Source organism: Anopheles arabiensis, chromosome 2 (assembly GCF_016920715.1).
Source record: "Anopheles arabiensis isolate DONGOLA chromosome 2, AaraD3, whole genome shotgun sequence".
NCBI classification, from domain to species: domain Eukaryota; kingdom Metazoa; phylum Arthropoda; class Insecta; order Diptera; family Culicidae; genus Anopheles; species Anopheles arabiensis.
Genome location: NC_053517.1, coordinates 63,366,823 through 63,381,377, shown reverse-complemented (window position 1 = coordinate 63,381,377; position 14,555 = coordinate 63,366,823). Strand labels below are relative to the sequence as shown.

The 14,555-nt window shown below is 37.8% G+C and overlaps 3 protein-coding genes across 3 annotated transcripts; 1 reads left to right on the top strand and 2 right to left on the bottom strand.

The window, feature by feature from the left end:
- Nucleotides 1-7,905: 7,905 nt before the first annotated feature.
- Nucleotides 7,906-10,147, bottom strand: LOC120893582 (ATP-dependent RNA helicase abstrakt). The gene has a single exon (XM_040295557.1). The coding sequence runs from the start codon at nucleotides 9,951-9,953 to the stop codon at nucleotides 8,007-8,009; it is 1,947 nt and encodes a 648-aa protein (XP_040151491.1). The 5' UTR covers nucleotides 9,954-10,147; the 3' UTR covers nucleotides 7,906-8,006.
- Nucleotides 10,148-12,508: 2,361 nt separating this feature from the next.
- Nucleotides 12,509-12,928, top strand: LOC120893584 (cytochrome b-c1 complex subunit 9). The gene is made up of 2 exons (XM_040295560.1): nucleotides 12,509-12,730; nucleotides 12,815-12,928. The coding sequence occupies exons 1-2, from the start codon at nucleotides 12,599-12,601 to the stop codon at nucleotides 12,851-12,853; spliced, it is 171 nt and encodes a 56-aa protein (XP_040151494.1). The 5' UTR covers nucleotides 12,509-12,598; the 3' UTR covers nucleotides 12,854-12,928.
- On the bottom strand, nucleotides 12,851-13,613 carry LOC120893583 (39S ribosomal protein L18, mitochondrial). Its single transcript, XM_040295559.1, has 2 exons — nucleotides 13,355-13,613; nucleotides 12,851-13,296 (listed from the first exon to the last, which is right to left on the bottom strand). The coding sequence occupies exons 1-2, from the start codon at nucleotides 13,522-13,524 to the stop codon at nucleotides 12,948-12,950; spliced, it is 519 nt and encodes a 172-aa protein (XP_040151493.1). The 5' UTR covers nucleotides 13,525-13,613; the 3' UTR covers nucleotides 12,851-12,947.
- Nucleotides 13,614-14,555: the final 942 nt, after the last annotated feature.

Genomic DNA, 14,555 nt, shown 5'->3' with positions numbered 1-14,555 from the left:
ACTTGACCCAAGGAAGTGTTTGGTGGCACATCCCCGGAGTCGAAAATCCAGCGGACTTAGCATCGCGTGGTTGCTTGAGTAAGGACCTTCTCGACAACCCGCTATGGTGGCAGGGTCCTTCCTGGATTTATCTACCCGAGGACCAGTGGCCTGAATCACCAGTATCATCATCATGTGAAGCAGCAGTAGCAGAGCAGCGAGCCACCACAGTAGCTTGTCCAGTTACAGAAAAACCACCGCATCGCATCTTTACGCTACACTCGTCATTCTCCAAGCTTCGAAGGATTGTGGCATATTGGGTGCAATACTTCAGCAGGCGCTTCAAGCGTCGTTAAGTCTTCAAGCGTCGTTCAAGTATTGTGTCGGCTGGCACAACAGGACCAATTTGAGCAGAAAATAAAGGCTCTTCATCATAACAAGCCGATACCTTCATCATCGAAGCTGAAATGGCTGCATCCGCAGCTAGAAGCAAACGGCATCATTTGCATTGGAGGACGTCTGTCCAATGCACCTCTACTAGAAGACACCAAGCATCCAATCTTGGTTCCCAACAACCATCCACTGGCTGAGATGACGGAAGACCCATCAGACGCGGCAGCCCTTACCCCAGGCCATTTTTTGGTTGGGTCACATCTGCAGCAGGTTCCAGACGCCGAGACAACGATCGTTCCTGAAAACAGACTCACTCACTGGCGCCAAATACAACAGCTAAAACGCCACTTTTGGAGAATATGGCACCAGGAATACCTTCAACAGCTTCAGCCACGTTCGAAATGGGTAAGCGAAGGACAAGTGATTAAACCAGGTACGTTAGACATGGCCATTGGCACGCGTTACGGAAGTCCATCCGAGAAAAGATGGAAAGATTAGGGTGGCAACGTTACGCACAAGTACAAAAATGACCATCACTAGGCCTCTAGTTAGGTTGTGTGTTTTGCTTATCAAGTAGAGATTATTAAAATTGTTCAATTTTAAGTTGGCAGAATGTAGGATATTGAGATAGGCAGAACACACCCGCAAGTTAGGCAATGAATTAACAACGCCTATGCATAGGCAACACGCATTACATGTATTTTCCCAGTAGACAGAAATCCCATTTAAACCAGTTCAAACAGAATCCCGTTGGAATAGTGCCAACGCAACAAGAATTTAACAAGAAAGTGTATGTTTCGCTAACGTAGCATGTAGGCTCCTGATAAGAACACCCCAGAAATTATCAATAAATTAATAAAGAATTCCAGTGTAATTAACTAGTTCTTCCTCCAAGTTTTTGTGAGCATTGCTCTCCTTGTGAAATTCGATTCTCATTAAGAGTGGCAAAACCCCTTTGGTAAAATCCGTTGTTAGATAGGCGGAAGTTTGCATCGGGGTGCCAGCCTTTTTCAAAGCTTTTGCTCGGGAGTTCTGCTCCCTTTTCTTAATACAGTCCACGAGACGGAGTAGGCCGTAGAAACCTACATTGACATTGTTCCTCGTACCAGATTTTTGTTTTCTTTATCATTTCTATTTTGTATCTTTCATACGCATCTACCAATCTTATTTTGTTTTCTGTTGTTATATTTGAGATTGTTCCTTCTTTGGCTAATCTATCCGCACATTTGTTTCCATGTATTCCTACATGTGCGGGTATCCACCATATTCTTGCCTTTAATCTATTTCCTATTTCTATTATATTATATATCGTTTCTTCAATTTCTTCCTCATCTTTGGCTTTTTTCAGGATATCACAGCTTGTTAAACTATCTGTGTATATTGTTGGTCTCTCCATCTTTAGTTCTTCTGCCATTTTCATAGCTATTTCAATTGCTGTCAGTTCTAGACTTGCTATGCAAGCTTCGTTATATGCTTTTATGCTATGATACCAGTTTTCTTGTCCTTTCTGTATGTATATTCCTATTCCGTTTTTTTCTTGCTGTTTACTTCCATCTGTGAATATGTTGTTTCTTTTTTTCATTTGTTCAATTATGTTCTCTAATACTATTTGTTTTGTTAATTGGTCATTCCTATTTTTCTTCTCTTCTATCTTGTTTTTTATGCTGGTATTTATGCTTACGTTATGTTCTATGTCGTTTATTTTACTTATGGCTATGTTTTGTATGGTACTTCTGTTCTCTTGAAATAATTGTTGTTGTGCTGTTAATGTTTTCTTGTTTGTGTTATTTCGTGCTGCATTCAACAGTTGTTCTCTTATTATGGGGCTAACTGTGTAAGCTTTGGTCATTTCTTTGTTTGCTATATATTTACACCTTATTTCTCGTGGGATTTCTGCATTTATGGCATGTAGTGAATTAATCGGGGTTGTTTTGGTACATCCTGATGTTTTCCTTAGGCCCGTATTGGCTATAGTACTTATTTTCTTTCTGGTGTTGTTTTTTGCATTTTTTGTAATCGACGATGCATTTTCAAGTATACTGCGGAATGTAGCTCTATTTATATTTCTTGTTTTATCTGTTCCTAATCCTCGATTTTTTCCACACAGCACTTTGAAGACATATAATCTGTCTCTTGCCTTATTTTTTATATCTTCAATGTGTTTTTTGAAGTTAAGTTGTTTGTCTATAGTTATTCCCAGATATTTGTATGCTGCTACGTTTTCTAATTCTATGTTCTTTATTTTTAATCTGACTTTCTGTTTTGTTTTACCCATTATTATCATTTTGGGTTTTTTAATGTTCATTTCTAATTTTAGTTCGCTTATTGCTCTATGGAATTCTATTATACCTCTTTGGAGTGCTCTATTTAATAGTGTTATATTTTTATCTGCAGCCACTATAGCAAAATCATCCGCGTACTGTATTAGCCTAATCTTTGGTATTTTGTTTATCCTACTATGTATTTTTCTCGTATAAATATTAAATAATGTTGGGGACATCACGTCACCCTGTGGCAGTCTATCACTGACTAGTTTTTTGATTATTTTTTATTACATTCTAATTCTATTGTCCTATTTTTAAAAAATTGACTAATCCAGGTTATTATTTGGCTATTCATGTTTGTCTAGACGAGTTCTTCTATCAGTATTTTTAGTTTTACGTTATTATATGCGTTTTCGAGATCTGCAAAGATACTACCTATTTCTCTTTTTTGTTTTTTCTTTTTTTGTATCCAGTTTAGCAAATAGTTTGCGCACATTTGGGTTGATTTATTTTTTCTGAAACCAAAAGATCTGTCTGGGAGTATTTTGTTTATCGCACAGTGTTTATTTTTTTAGGACTGTCGAATTGCCTACATTGCCTAAATTTCTTCTTCGTCTATCAGTTTGTTTTCGTTTATAAATTCAGGTATGTTTATTGATTCAATATCTATTTTTTCATTTTTTCCATATGTTTTTCTGTGAAGTTCTCTCGCCGATTCTTCGTTGTTATGAATTATATTTTCTTCTCTTATAATTTCTTCCTTACCATCTAACTTTTTGACTAGACATAGTTCCTTTGTCGTGGTGTTTTTGTTTATTTTTTCTATTGAGTTTTTGTAGAATTCTTTTTTACTTAATTTTATTTGTCTTTTTAGTACTGCTTCATTTTTTGTACTCTATGGCATCTTTTATATTTTTTGTATTGTTGTATATTTTTCTTGCTGTATTTCTGTTTTTAGTGCCGTTTTAATATCTTTATTCCACCACGACTTAGGCTCATAATTAACCTTAGTTATATTTTGTTTAATTATTGTTTCTATTTTTTTGTTATTTGGTTAATTGTTGATATCTTATCTATTTTGCAAGTTTTTAATTACTTTTCCCTTATTCAGTTGTGTTCTTTGTTGTTTCTTAGTCTTTTCTTTTATGCATGCTTTTATTATCCTGTGTTTGCTGCTTCCTATATGTTGTTCTATTATATTTTTTTCTATCCTAGTAAATAAATCTTGGGTGATTATGGTCAAATCAATTGAAGTGTCTCTCTTGTTTGGATCTTCTGATATGCATATGTTTTTTTTCATTTTTTTAAATTAAGAAGTTTGTATAATCAAATTCTTCTATTAATTTAGTTCCTTTATTATCGATTTTTTTGTCTCCCCAAAATGTATGGTGACAGTTAAAATCTCCCATTATAACTGTTCTTCTGTTGAATATTGATCTGATTTGTTGTGTTACTTCTGTTATTTTTTGTAGAGTTGTTTTTGGGCTCATGTATATCGATATTATATTTATACTACTTTCTATTTACTCTATTGCTACTATTTGTATGTTTTTATCCTATTTCCTATTTTTATTTGTTTATTTGTTATTTTCTGTATGTGTTGTGTTTTGAGTCATTATTTTTTTTGAATATGTTTTTTTTTAATATACTCTGTTTGGCTTCTATTTTTTGTGTTATCTGTTATTTTTGTTTTTTGGGCGTATGTTTGTCCGTTAGTGAATATTCTTGGAATACTCGGGCATTGTGATCTGCGTATTTTTCTTGCCTCTCCGTATGTTATTTTGTTTACTGTTTTTATTTTTTGTATCTCTATCTCATCCACAAACACTGGACATTGTTTGTCAAGTGTATGGTGATCTCCTCCACAAGATACGCATTTCAGATTCTTGCACTTCTCAATGTGTAAATTCTCACTACATTTGGCGCATACTTTTTCTCGTCTACACACTTTTTTGGTGTGTCTTATTTTTAGACATGTTCCACATCGCATTGGCTTCGGTATGTATAGTTCTACTTTTAACGGATACCAACCAAAATCTATTTTTCTAGACACCTTGGTTGTGTTGAAAGTAATTACAGCCGTGCGTGTGTTTATTACTTTATCATTAACTTTTCTTTTTAATATTACTACTTCCGTCACTTTGTCCTCGGTGAGGCCCTCCATGATTTCGTTTTCGGTGAGGAATTCGATTTCCGGGCACCTTATTACACCTTTGCACGTATTTAGTGTGGGATGTTCTTTCACTACAGTTTTTGTTTCGTTTTCTCCCACCCCTATTTTTTTTTAGACGTTTATTCTTATTCTCGTAATATTAGCATTGTTTTCTCCAACTATCACATCAATTGTCTTTTTCACTAAGAATGGCTCAAGCGCCACAGATTAAGCTTAAACGACTGGAAAATTGAATATCCATAGAAAAAAAAATGAAAGCTCCACAGCTTCATTGGTTTGATCAATAGATGGCGTATTACAACTCATCATTATATTGCTATCCTTTTCTTGCAATGTGTTTCGACATGCTTCATCTAATCATGACCTATTTAGCCTTTTCACTTTGCGTGCAAAAATCTATATGAATGTTCGTGTGGTCAGATACACGGGTATCAACACCAACGACCATTACTAAAATCTCACTTGCTTCAGTACTGGTGGTTTCGGTTGGAGTTTAGTATTTAAACAATCGTATCGCCGTTCTAGTTCTAGCGATGCATAACTTCAATGCAACCATACCAAACCATACAACTGTACAGAGGAAATGAGAAAGCTCTCCTCCAAGCGAGGAAGCTCAACTGGTTGGCTATCCCACAAACAGATGGCGCCACCAGCTTTTTTGCTATTTTTAGAATGCATGAGTCGTTTGCCGTCTGCTAAACGAAGTCTTTCTATATTCCGTTTAGGTAGAGAGCTTGAGTCGTTTAGAAGGCGTTTAGTGGTCGTTTAGTGGATTTTTGGCACTTGGGGGGTTTGCACGACTTAAGTCTTTGTCTTCTTTTTCCGCTTCTATCACCAAAAATCTTTCTTCCGATTCGTGCACTTCACTTATTTTCCTCAATTGGGTCCCTTTCTTTATTTTCCTTCTAGGTTCCTCTGCGGATCCTATTTGGAAATCTACTCCTAATCCACTATAATAATTTGAGAGGGAAATTCCCCCTCCGGAGTCGTTGACCCCCATCGTTTCGGTAATTCGTATGCTTAGTGTCCTTTTTCACTTATTTCTTCGATTTATTTCGTCCAATTCACAAAAATATCACTCCACGTGTTTCTATCTTTTGTGCTTTTGGGTTCACTGTCCTTGTAAACGGTCTGCTCAAAATGGCACGTGTGGTTCATTCAATATGCAATTGGTTTGTGTGTAACCATCCTTGAATCGTAGATATAAACGTCTGTAAATGCTTGACAGTTGTATCTCATGATTCTCATTCTCTCATGAGCGTCGAACGGATTTCATCGTTCAAAGCCGGTACTCGTGGCAGCCTTTGACACTTTGACAAGAGCCACCTCGTACCGATGTCATGCATTAAAAAGCTTTAAAGTTCTTCCAAGTTCGGTACGCTGTCTTAACAAGCCTTCAAGTTCCATCATGATCCCTGAACATAGTGAGTATCAGCCACAAAGTTCCAAAGAGTACCGTGTGCTTGTTAAAAAGCGCCATAGTTCTGCAAAGTACTTCTTATCTCTTAATCAGCCACAAAGTACGACATCGGAACGATTTTTCGTTTTACAGCCTCAAAAAAGCTATGGAGTTCGAGCTGGCTATTTGGGATCTTTGGAAATGTGTGTGTGTGTAACCGTTCAAATAGACATAGAGCGAAAACATCGCACGCGACAAAAAGTAGCTAAATTTTGCAAACAGAGCTACTCGTAATGCGCAACATTTCTGCTTCATCCGAATCGAATTATTTATGCTTCTCGTACAAATCGAATTATCCAGTTAGTTTACGAACAAAACTTATTCAAAACTCAGAAAAACAACACATTTGATCTTATTTTTTATGTTTTTAAAACAAAAAACATGTAGGTAGACTATGTCATTTGAGCTACTTTTATCTACGTGGAACGAAATTATTTGAAGCTGCTTAGCCGTTCAAATATACAGCAATTATTCGCAGTACGCGATACTCGATATACGCGAATTCGCAGTACGCGATTCCTTTAAATTGAACAGGTCCATTTGTTTTTTTGCAAATATTTTGATTTATTTGAAATATTTTATGCTCTTTTTGAATTTCCTTAAAGTTCTTAAAGCATTTTGCATTAAATTTGTGCAAATGATACCTGTTTTACTACAAAAAACTGTAATGCAAAACTCTGTGGTGATATTTTTCAACCCTCGAACCAGTAGTGTAAACTATTTTTCCATAGGAATCCGCTGTACAGGCGGTCCCCGAGATACACGGTACCTCTTATACGCGGATTCGGAGATACGCGGTTTTTCAAATTTGACAGTTCTTTGAGCAAATTGTACTGATTTGACACATCAATTGTGAAATACCAAATAATTTCCGTATTGATCGAATGTGAAATACCATTTCGAAAGGTTTTAAACTGTTCAATTCAGTAGAAACATATCAAATAATTATTTTAGTGGTTAAAATCATCCCCTACTTGCAAAATTGCATGAAAATTAGTGATATTTTGGCTGGAAATCACGAGATTCGACTTACGCGGAAACTCGAGATACGCGGTATTTTGCTGCCGTTTTCGGTCCCCATTAACCGTGTATCTCGGGGACTGCCTGTACGCGAAAACTCGAGATACGCGGTTGTGCTCGGTCCCGTACGATAGCGTATATCGGATAATGACTGTACATAAAGCAAAAACGTTTCGAGCGACAAAATATAGTTCAAAATTTCACTCCGCGTGGATCAAAGTAGCTCATTTGGCCCCATCAACCTACACACTTTTTGTTAAAAAACATAAAAAATGAGTTTAAATGTGTTCAAATCCATTTTTTTGCTTTTTACGTTAATCTGGCTCGTAAAAAAACTTGATAATACAATTATTTCGGATGAAGCAGAAATGCCGCGCAATACGAGTAGCTCTGTTTGCAAAATTGTCTTTTTGTCGCGCGCGACGTTATCGCTGTATGTCTATATGAACGGTAACTAAAAATCGTTCCGATGTCGTACTTTGTGGTTGAGCTACTTTTTGTCGAGCGAGACGTTGTCGCTCTATCTATTTGAACAGTTACTTTTACCTTAATATTGTGATATTTGTGTTCATCAACGTGTCATAGGTCAAAACATGAAAGATATTACAATTACCTTTGAGATTTTATGGAACAAAACAGTCTTCTTTATTTATCATACTTAATCATACATGCTGTAGATAAGATAGTGCATCTGCAGTGCTACTGTACTGAAACTACGTTAATAATCAGCAGCAGTGTTCGATAAATAATCTCTGCGTCCAATATTAGAAGCTTGTTTGCTTTGCACGGCTTCAAGTTTAGGACATTCCGTGATGCGGTGACCTAAACCACCACAATAACTACAGCCATCACCGAGATCTGCGTATTTCTCTGTTTCCGAGCATAGTTCACCCAAGAACGGAGGAACTTTTTGTTGAGCTTCAATCAAAAGATGTTTCAAATCCAATAGCACAAACTGCTCTGTCGCCTTATTGATAAATGTTGTCGCTAAACCTTTTGATCCAGATCGACCAGTACGACCAATTCGATGTACGTAGTTTTCGATATCGTCTGGCATATCATAATTAATTACATGCTGCACATCCGGAAAATCCAAACCTTTAGATGCGACGTCAGTAGCAACTAGCACGTCCTTCTCTTGATTTCTAAATGACTCGACCGACCGATATCGCTCTTCTTGATCTTTTCCTCCGTGGATAGCTACTGCTTCTACCCCTTTAAGTAATAAATATTCATGAATTGCGTCGACATCTTGCTTTTTCTCAGCAAATATCAGTACTGGAGGTGGTGTTTTCTGCAAACACTCCAACAAATACACAACTTTTGCCTCCTGCTTTACGTATTCCACGTCTTGAGTTACGTTCATTGAAGCGGCACCCGCACGTCCAACGTTGATTGTAACTGGTTTTACTAAAGCAGATTTAGCAAAATTTTGAATCTTTTTTGGCATGGTTGCCGAGAATAAAAGAGTTTGTCGTTGTCCCTTAAAATAGGAAAATATTGTGCGGACGTCTTCCTCAAAACCCATGTCAATCATTCGATCAGCTTCATCCATGCACAGGTAACGGCATACATCTAGAGTTACCAATTTTTTATCCAACATATCCATTAGTCGACCCGGCGTGGCAACCATGATGTGTGCCCCCTGCTGAATGATTGCAATGGCGTCATTTACGGGGATTCCGCCAATTGCGAGAACAGTGCGAATTTCTGGCATACCAGCTTCCTGAAGATGGCGACAATAGTACTGAATTATGTCATGTGTTTGTTTCGCTAGCTCCCGAGAAGGACAAATGATCAATCCGTACGGCCCTTCACGTTTAATGAATGGTAGCCGTAATTCTTGCTCTAAAGAGAACATAATGATTGGTAAAACAAAAACCAACGTTTTACCCGAGCCAGTAAATGCGATCCCGATCAAGTCTCGTCCAGCCAGAACTGCAGGTATACCTTGCACTTGAATAGGAGAAGGTTTCTTTATGTTTCTTTTCGCCAAGGCTGCTAACACGGCTTTTGGGAGCTTCATTTCACGAAACGTACGCAGTGGCGGTGGTACATTTTCTCCTTCCGTCAGTATACGGAGCTTTTCGCGAATTTTCTCGTGACGGGATTCCGGTTTGGATAAAATATATCTTGGAGGCGTCCAGCTGGTTTTGATAGGATCTTCATACTGTATTCCCTTGGCCAACTCAGCAACACCCATAAGTGCTTTCTTTTCAGCGACACTTTCGAGGATTTTCTCCTCCTCTTTCAATTGTTTTTCTACTGCGCTAATTTTCTTAGCTTCTGCTATCTTTTTAAGTTCAGTGTGTTGATCCAACAAGCTGATATTAAATTTTCTTCCCCATGACTCTTCTGTGCTTTCTTCCTCGTGCTCATTTTCACTGGATGATTTTCCAACCGTAGATGCTTCGGCAGTCAATTGAACGATACGACCCAACTTGAGCAGCTGTTGTTTTTTTCGTTCTTTTACTGACACATAAGGAACAAACGAATTGTTTTCTTCATCTTCGCTCTTTTGAGAATCTCTTCTATATCTTTTAACACGCGGACTAGACATCTTTATAGAAAATGAATTCGAATTTGTAAAACTATTCACTACCCCTTTTTGATTTGTCAACAAACTTGCTGTCTCAAGTTTCCTATTTACATATCTTATTGACATCAATAGGCGCAAGGCCACGGGAGTGACAAAATGCTGAATAAAAATAAAAACGTGAGCTTTTGTCAAAATGTCGGAACCTGAAGCAGCCAGGAAAAAAAGTTGATAAAAAGCGTCAAAACTTGACGTTCGCAAAAAAGCGTAAAAAAACAGCTATTTGGCGCAGTTGTGACCCAGTCCTATGATAATAGTGCTAAAATGCATGTTTCTATTTGATTTATTTACCTATTTAGCACTTGTTAAACAAAATATCGATGATATTCAGAGGTTTGAGCTTTTTGTCGTTCTTGTGTGTAGGCCACGAGAAAGGTATTTTTTGCAATTGACAAGCAGTTTTGTCAAAGTTGAAGCTTTTTTCCAAAGTGGGTAGAAAGGAGGTGTCGTCATGTAGAACAATTGGGCATCGAGGCTTTAGAAAAAAGCACAAAACCAGGATCGACGGCAGTTGTTACCGTCCAAATAGACATAGAGCAAGGATAATGTATTTAGAAGGTTGATTTTTATCGCTTTTGCTGGGCGACATCTGTCACTCTCTGCATACACATTTCATTACCCCGCACCAGCCCTCCCCGATTTTTATACCGGAGCCCCCGGAAGAGAAATGTCAAGTCGAGAAATGTCTTTTGCTCTGAACAACTTCACCTTGTCATTTATAACACCTTGACATAGAGCGACAACGTCGCGCGCGACGAAAAATAGCTCAAAATTTCACTCGGTGTAGATCAAAGTAGCTCATTTGACTCAGTCAACCAACTTGTTTTTTATTTTAAAACACACAAAAATAGGTTAAATTGTGTTCAAATCTATTTTTTTGCGTTTGGCATTAATCTGGCTTGTAAACAAAGTAGATAATTCGATTATTTCGGATGAAGCAAAAATGTCGCGCGAGACGAGTAGCTCTGTTTGCAAAATTGAGCTACTTTTTTTCGCGCGCGACGTTGTCGCTGTATGTCTATTTGGACGGTTGAACAGCAGGCATAAAATTGGCTTAAAGAGCAAGCGATATTGCAGAGTTTAAGCTTATTATTACAGTTGAAACGTCAGTGTGAAGCGTTTTTTCTGGTGCCATTTTGAGAATTGTCATCACGTTGTGCACAAGCTACCGGCCCAAAACAAATTATGCGTACTTTTCAATCTGGCACTGGTTAATGGCACTGGCACTCAATGTTGTGGGCTCCTGCCGAAACTCGGAACAATAACACACCTTGGATTTGGCTAAATATTTCTTTAAAATAGATCAGAACACTACAATGTGTATATCGACACATAATATGACCTTTCTTGTACCAAATATCACCAATTTTACGACAAAACATGCACTAAATTAAGAGAAAAATAAATATTTGTAAGCCAGTTCGCACCGTACGCTATAACCATCAAACTGTCAATGGCTGCTCTGTTTAAACGTTGCATCAAAATGGCTGTCAAAACGGGCCAAAATAAGCAACATAAAATTAATAATTAAAGTGCTTTTTAACACCAATCTTAGGAAAGTAAGAGTGTTAAATTGCTTTAAACATTTTTTGTACATACAGTGGAGCGCCGTTTATCCGGGTACCTTTTATCCGGCTGTCCGTTTATCCGTGCTGTTGAGAAATGACAGTTCAATGCAATGGTGACATTTCGTTATGTGGAGGATATTTGAAAAAGTGGTTAAAAGAGCATATTGTCAAAACAAAAGACCCGATAATTCAAGGCAAATTTCAAATATTCTTGTGGAAAAAGCATGAAGTTAATAAAAACTGGGTTATTTTTATCAAAAAGTAAGATAAATTTCCAAAAATTATTCAGGAATTGGTGATAAAATATATCATTTGACTCATTATCCGTGTTATTCGCTTATCCGTGCGAGGTCAAGTCCCGAGAAGCCCGGATAAACCGCGCTCCACTGTATTCACATTGATACAAACATTTTCTGACCCGTATTCGCGCTGCCGAAAATAGGAACACAGCCTGGCGAAAATAGGAACAAACTGCCGAAAATAGGAGCAAAATCAATGTTTGCATTTTCACCAATATTTATGAAAAAGGGCTTTGAACCGGCAATAAGAATAATATTAAGAATAATTGTAACATACTATGATAGTTTATCAACCAGAATAACAACACTTTCAAGAAAAATAATGAAAAATATTGATGTGTGAGCAATATTTGTGAATCTGCTGCACTAGCCTGCCGAAAACTGGTACAGTTACCCTACTTAAATATGATGGTTTATGTTCGGTCGAAAAATAGCTTAAATTTGGAGCAAAAAACACAAAGTTTACACTTTGATGGCCTATATCTCAGTAAGTTTAAGGTGAAAACGTGAAATATTTTGGTTTCAACTAAGTTAAAGTATCTATTTAAAGAAAATGATTATGGTGTTAACCTGTGATGAAGTTGGTTTTTAGATTTTTATACAGGCGTTTGCCCAATGTACAATGGCGTATCTCGGGGACTACCTGTAGCTCGAAAATGGTTAATAGAAAGTGACCTCGTTTCTTCATAGACTTTGGGCTCGGTGTGATGCAAATGACCTGCTAAATACATACACCTTTGACTTAAGAATCTTGCGTGTTTTTGGTCGAAGTTGACATTCGCACTTCTATCAGCTTGTGTTGTGATTGCAAGTGCAAAGAAAATTTACAAGGAATAGTCGAGCCAAAATGAAGCTGCTGAACAATTTGCTGTTGAAGCGCACCTCCACTTACCTGGTCGGAATTGCGGGAGCTGTATTTTTCTTCGAGCGTGGCTTCGATATGATAACAGATACCATTTTCGAATCCCACAACAAAGGGGTATGTATAAAAAGAGCAGTGCCGTGCGTAACGTTGCGACATGAGTTATGTAATTTTGTGGTGACTCTTTTTCTTCCATTCCAGAAATTATGGAAAGACATTAAGCACAAATACGAGCAGTAAAGATCGACTAACGTAATGAAGCCGAACAGCTTGCTGTTTATTGACTAATAAACCTTAGCTCACTAAAATTCTGAATAAGTATTTCTTTTTGTATTTACTCCATCACTTCCCACGGCTTTTCGGGTCGGTGCATATCCCAAGAATACGACGGGCGAATTCTATTCGGTTCCTTGAGACAAATACCACTCTCTTCGACAGTGCGTAGGAAAAGGTCCACCTTCTTTCCGGTTGACGGTATAAAATCACATCGCACCTCGGTTAGTCCAGCATCCAAGCAACGCGAGGCGAATACTTTTCCCAGCGTAATGAACGCCGTGAAGTCATTTCCTTTGTACAGATGCCGCTTCAGAGCCCATTCATTAGTGCTACATTCGATCACTGGTCCGTTTTCAAAGTGAACCAATTTAGCTGTAACGTATTTTTTGCTAGCATTTAGCTCCAACCTACGGAATGAGATTTTTAGTTAAACAGGTTCATTGAAGCAATGAAAATTGTACAAACCTATGCCAGAAGTTTCGAACAGGTCTTTCTAGATGATATCCGTCCACTTTGTATGCTAATCTTAATCGTTCGAGATTTCTGGGGTTCCTATTAACTACGTACAAGGTACCCTTAGAAACATTATTAGTTTGTTGAATTTTAGAAAAGACTTGTTTTGCACTACCCGCCATAGTTAAGGCCAATTTCTTGAATAGGGGGATTCATATAAAGTAGGTGGTCATGAAGTGACAACATGAATAGCTTCCTATCAAGGACTGCGAGGGAACCAAGGTGTATAGATATGAAAAGCTGAAGTTGTTCATATCAAATCAAGGTGGATTAAAAATTTCAGGTGGTGGAAAAGGGCCTTTGGGGGGTCGAATAAGCGAATACCACGGATAATGAGTCAAATGATGTTCAGTAAAACGTCGATTGTCCGGGGACGGATTAATCGGCAGGCGGCTTAACCGTGCGCATAAATCTGACAGCTGTTCATGCATACGGCGAAAGTTTGCAGCGATAGTCAAATGGGTAACCAGTTTCTTGTGCAGCTCTGTAATGTCTAGTGTGTAAATGTAGCTAAATCTCACTTCACACTTTTCACACAGAAAACGCGTTTGGCTTTTTCGGTTTTCAAGTGGCAATTGAGCCGGTTTATTTCTACGATTTGACATAACAACTGTCACCGGGTTGCATCACTTCGCTTCACTCTCAGCTGTCAGAGGTTGACGTTTGGGCACGAAATTTATAAATTTCTACAAGTGGTATTTTCGAAATTCATTTTTGTTCATGAAAAGTTGTTAAACCTATAGTTTTTGATTAAAATAATATTATACCAACGATTAATCGATTGATTCCAGGTGATTTTATCATAAAACTAGTGCATTGCATATTTTTTACGGCCAAGCTACAAGTACCGGACGACATCGGACGATGCCACAAAACGTAGCACCGCAGACAAGAGATTCGCGTCGGGCCGGGCCGTGTCGGATCACAGCGGGCCGATTTTGTATGAGATTTGACAGTTGTAAACGGATTTATGGTCCGATGTCCGATGTCCGATGATATATTGTTTCGAGCGCAATTGGACGTGTAATTGGACTACTAAAATAATTTTATTAACAAAACAAAATAAATGTAGAGAAAGGAAATTCGTAATTGCTGCAAAACAGGTGTGTGCGGTTCAGTATGCAATGTGCAATAAAAAAGCGAAAACATGCTT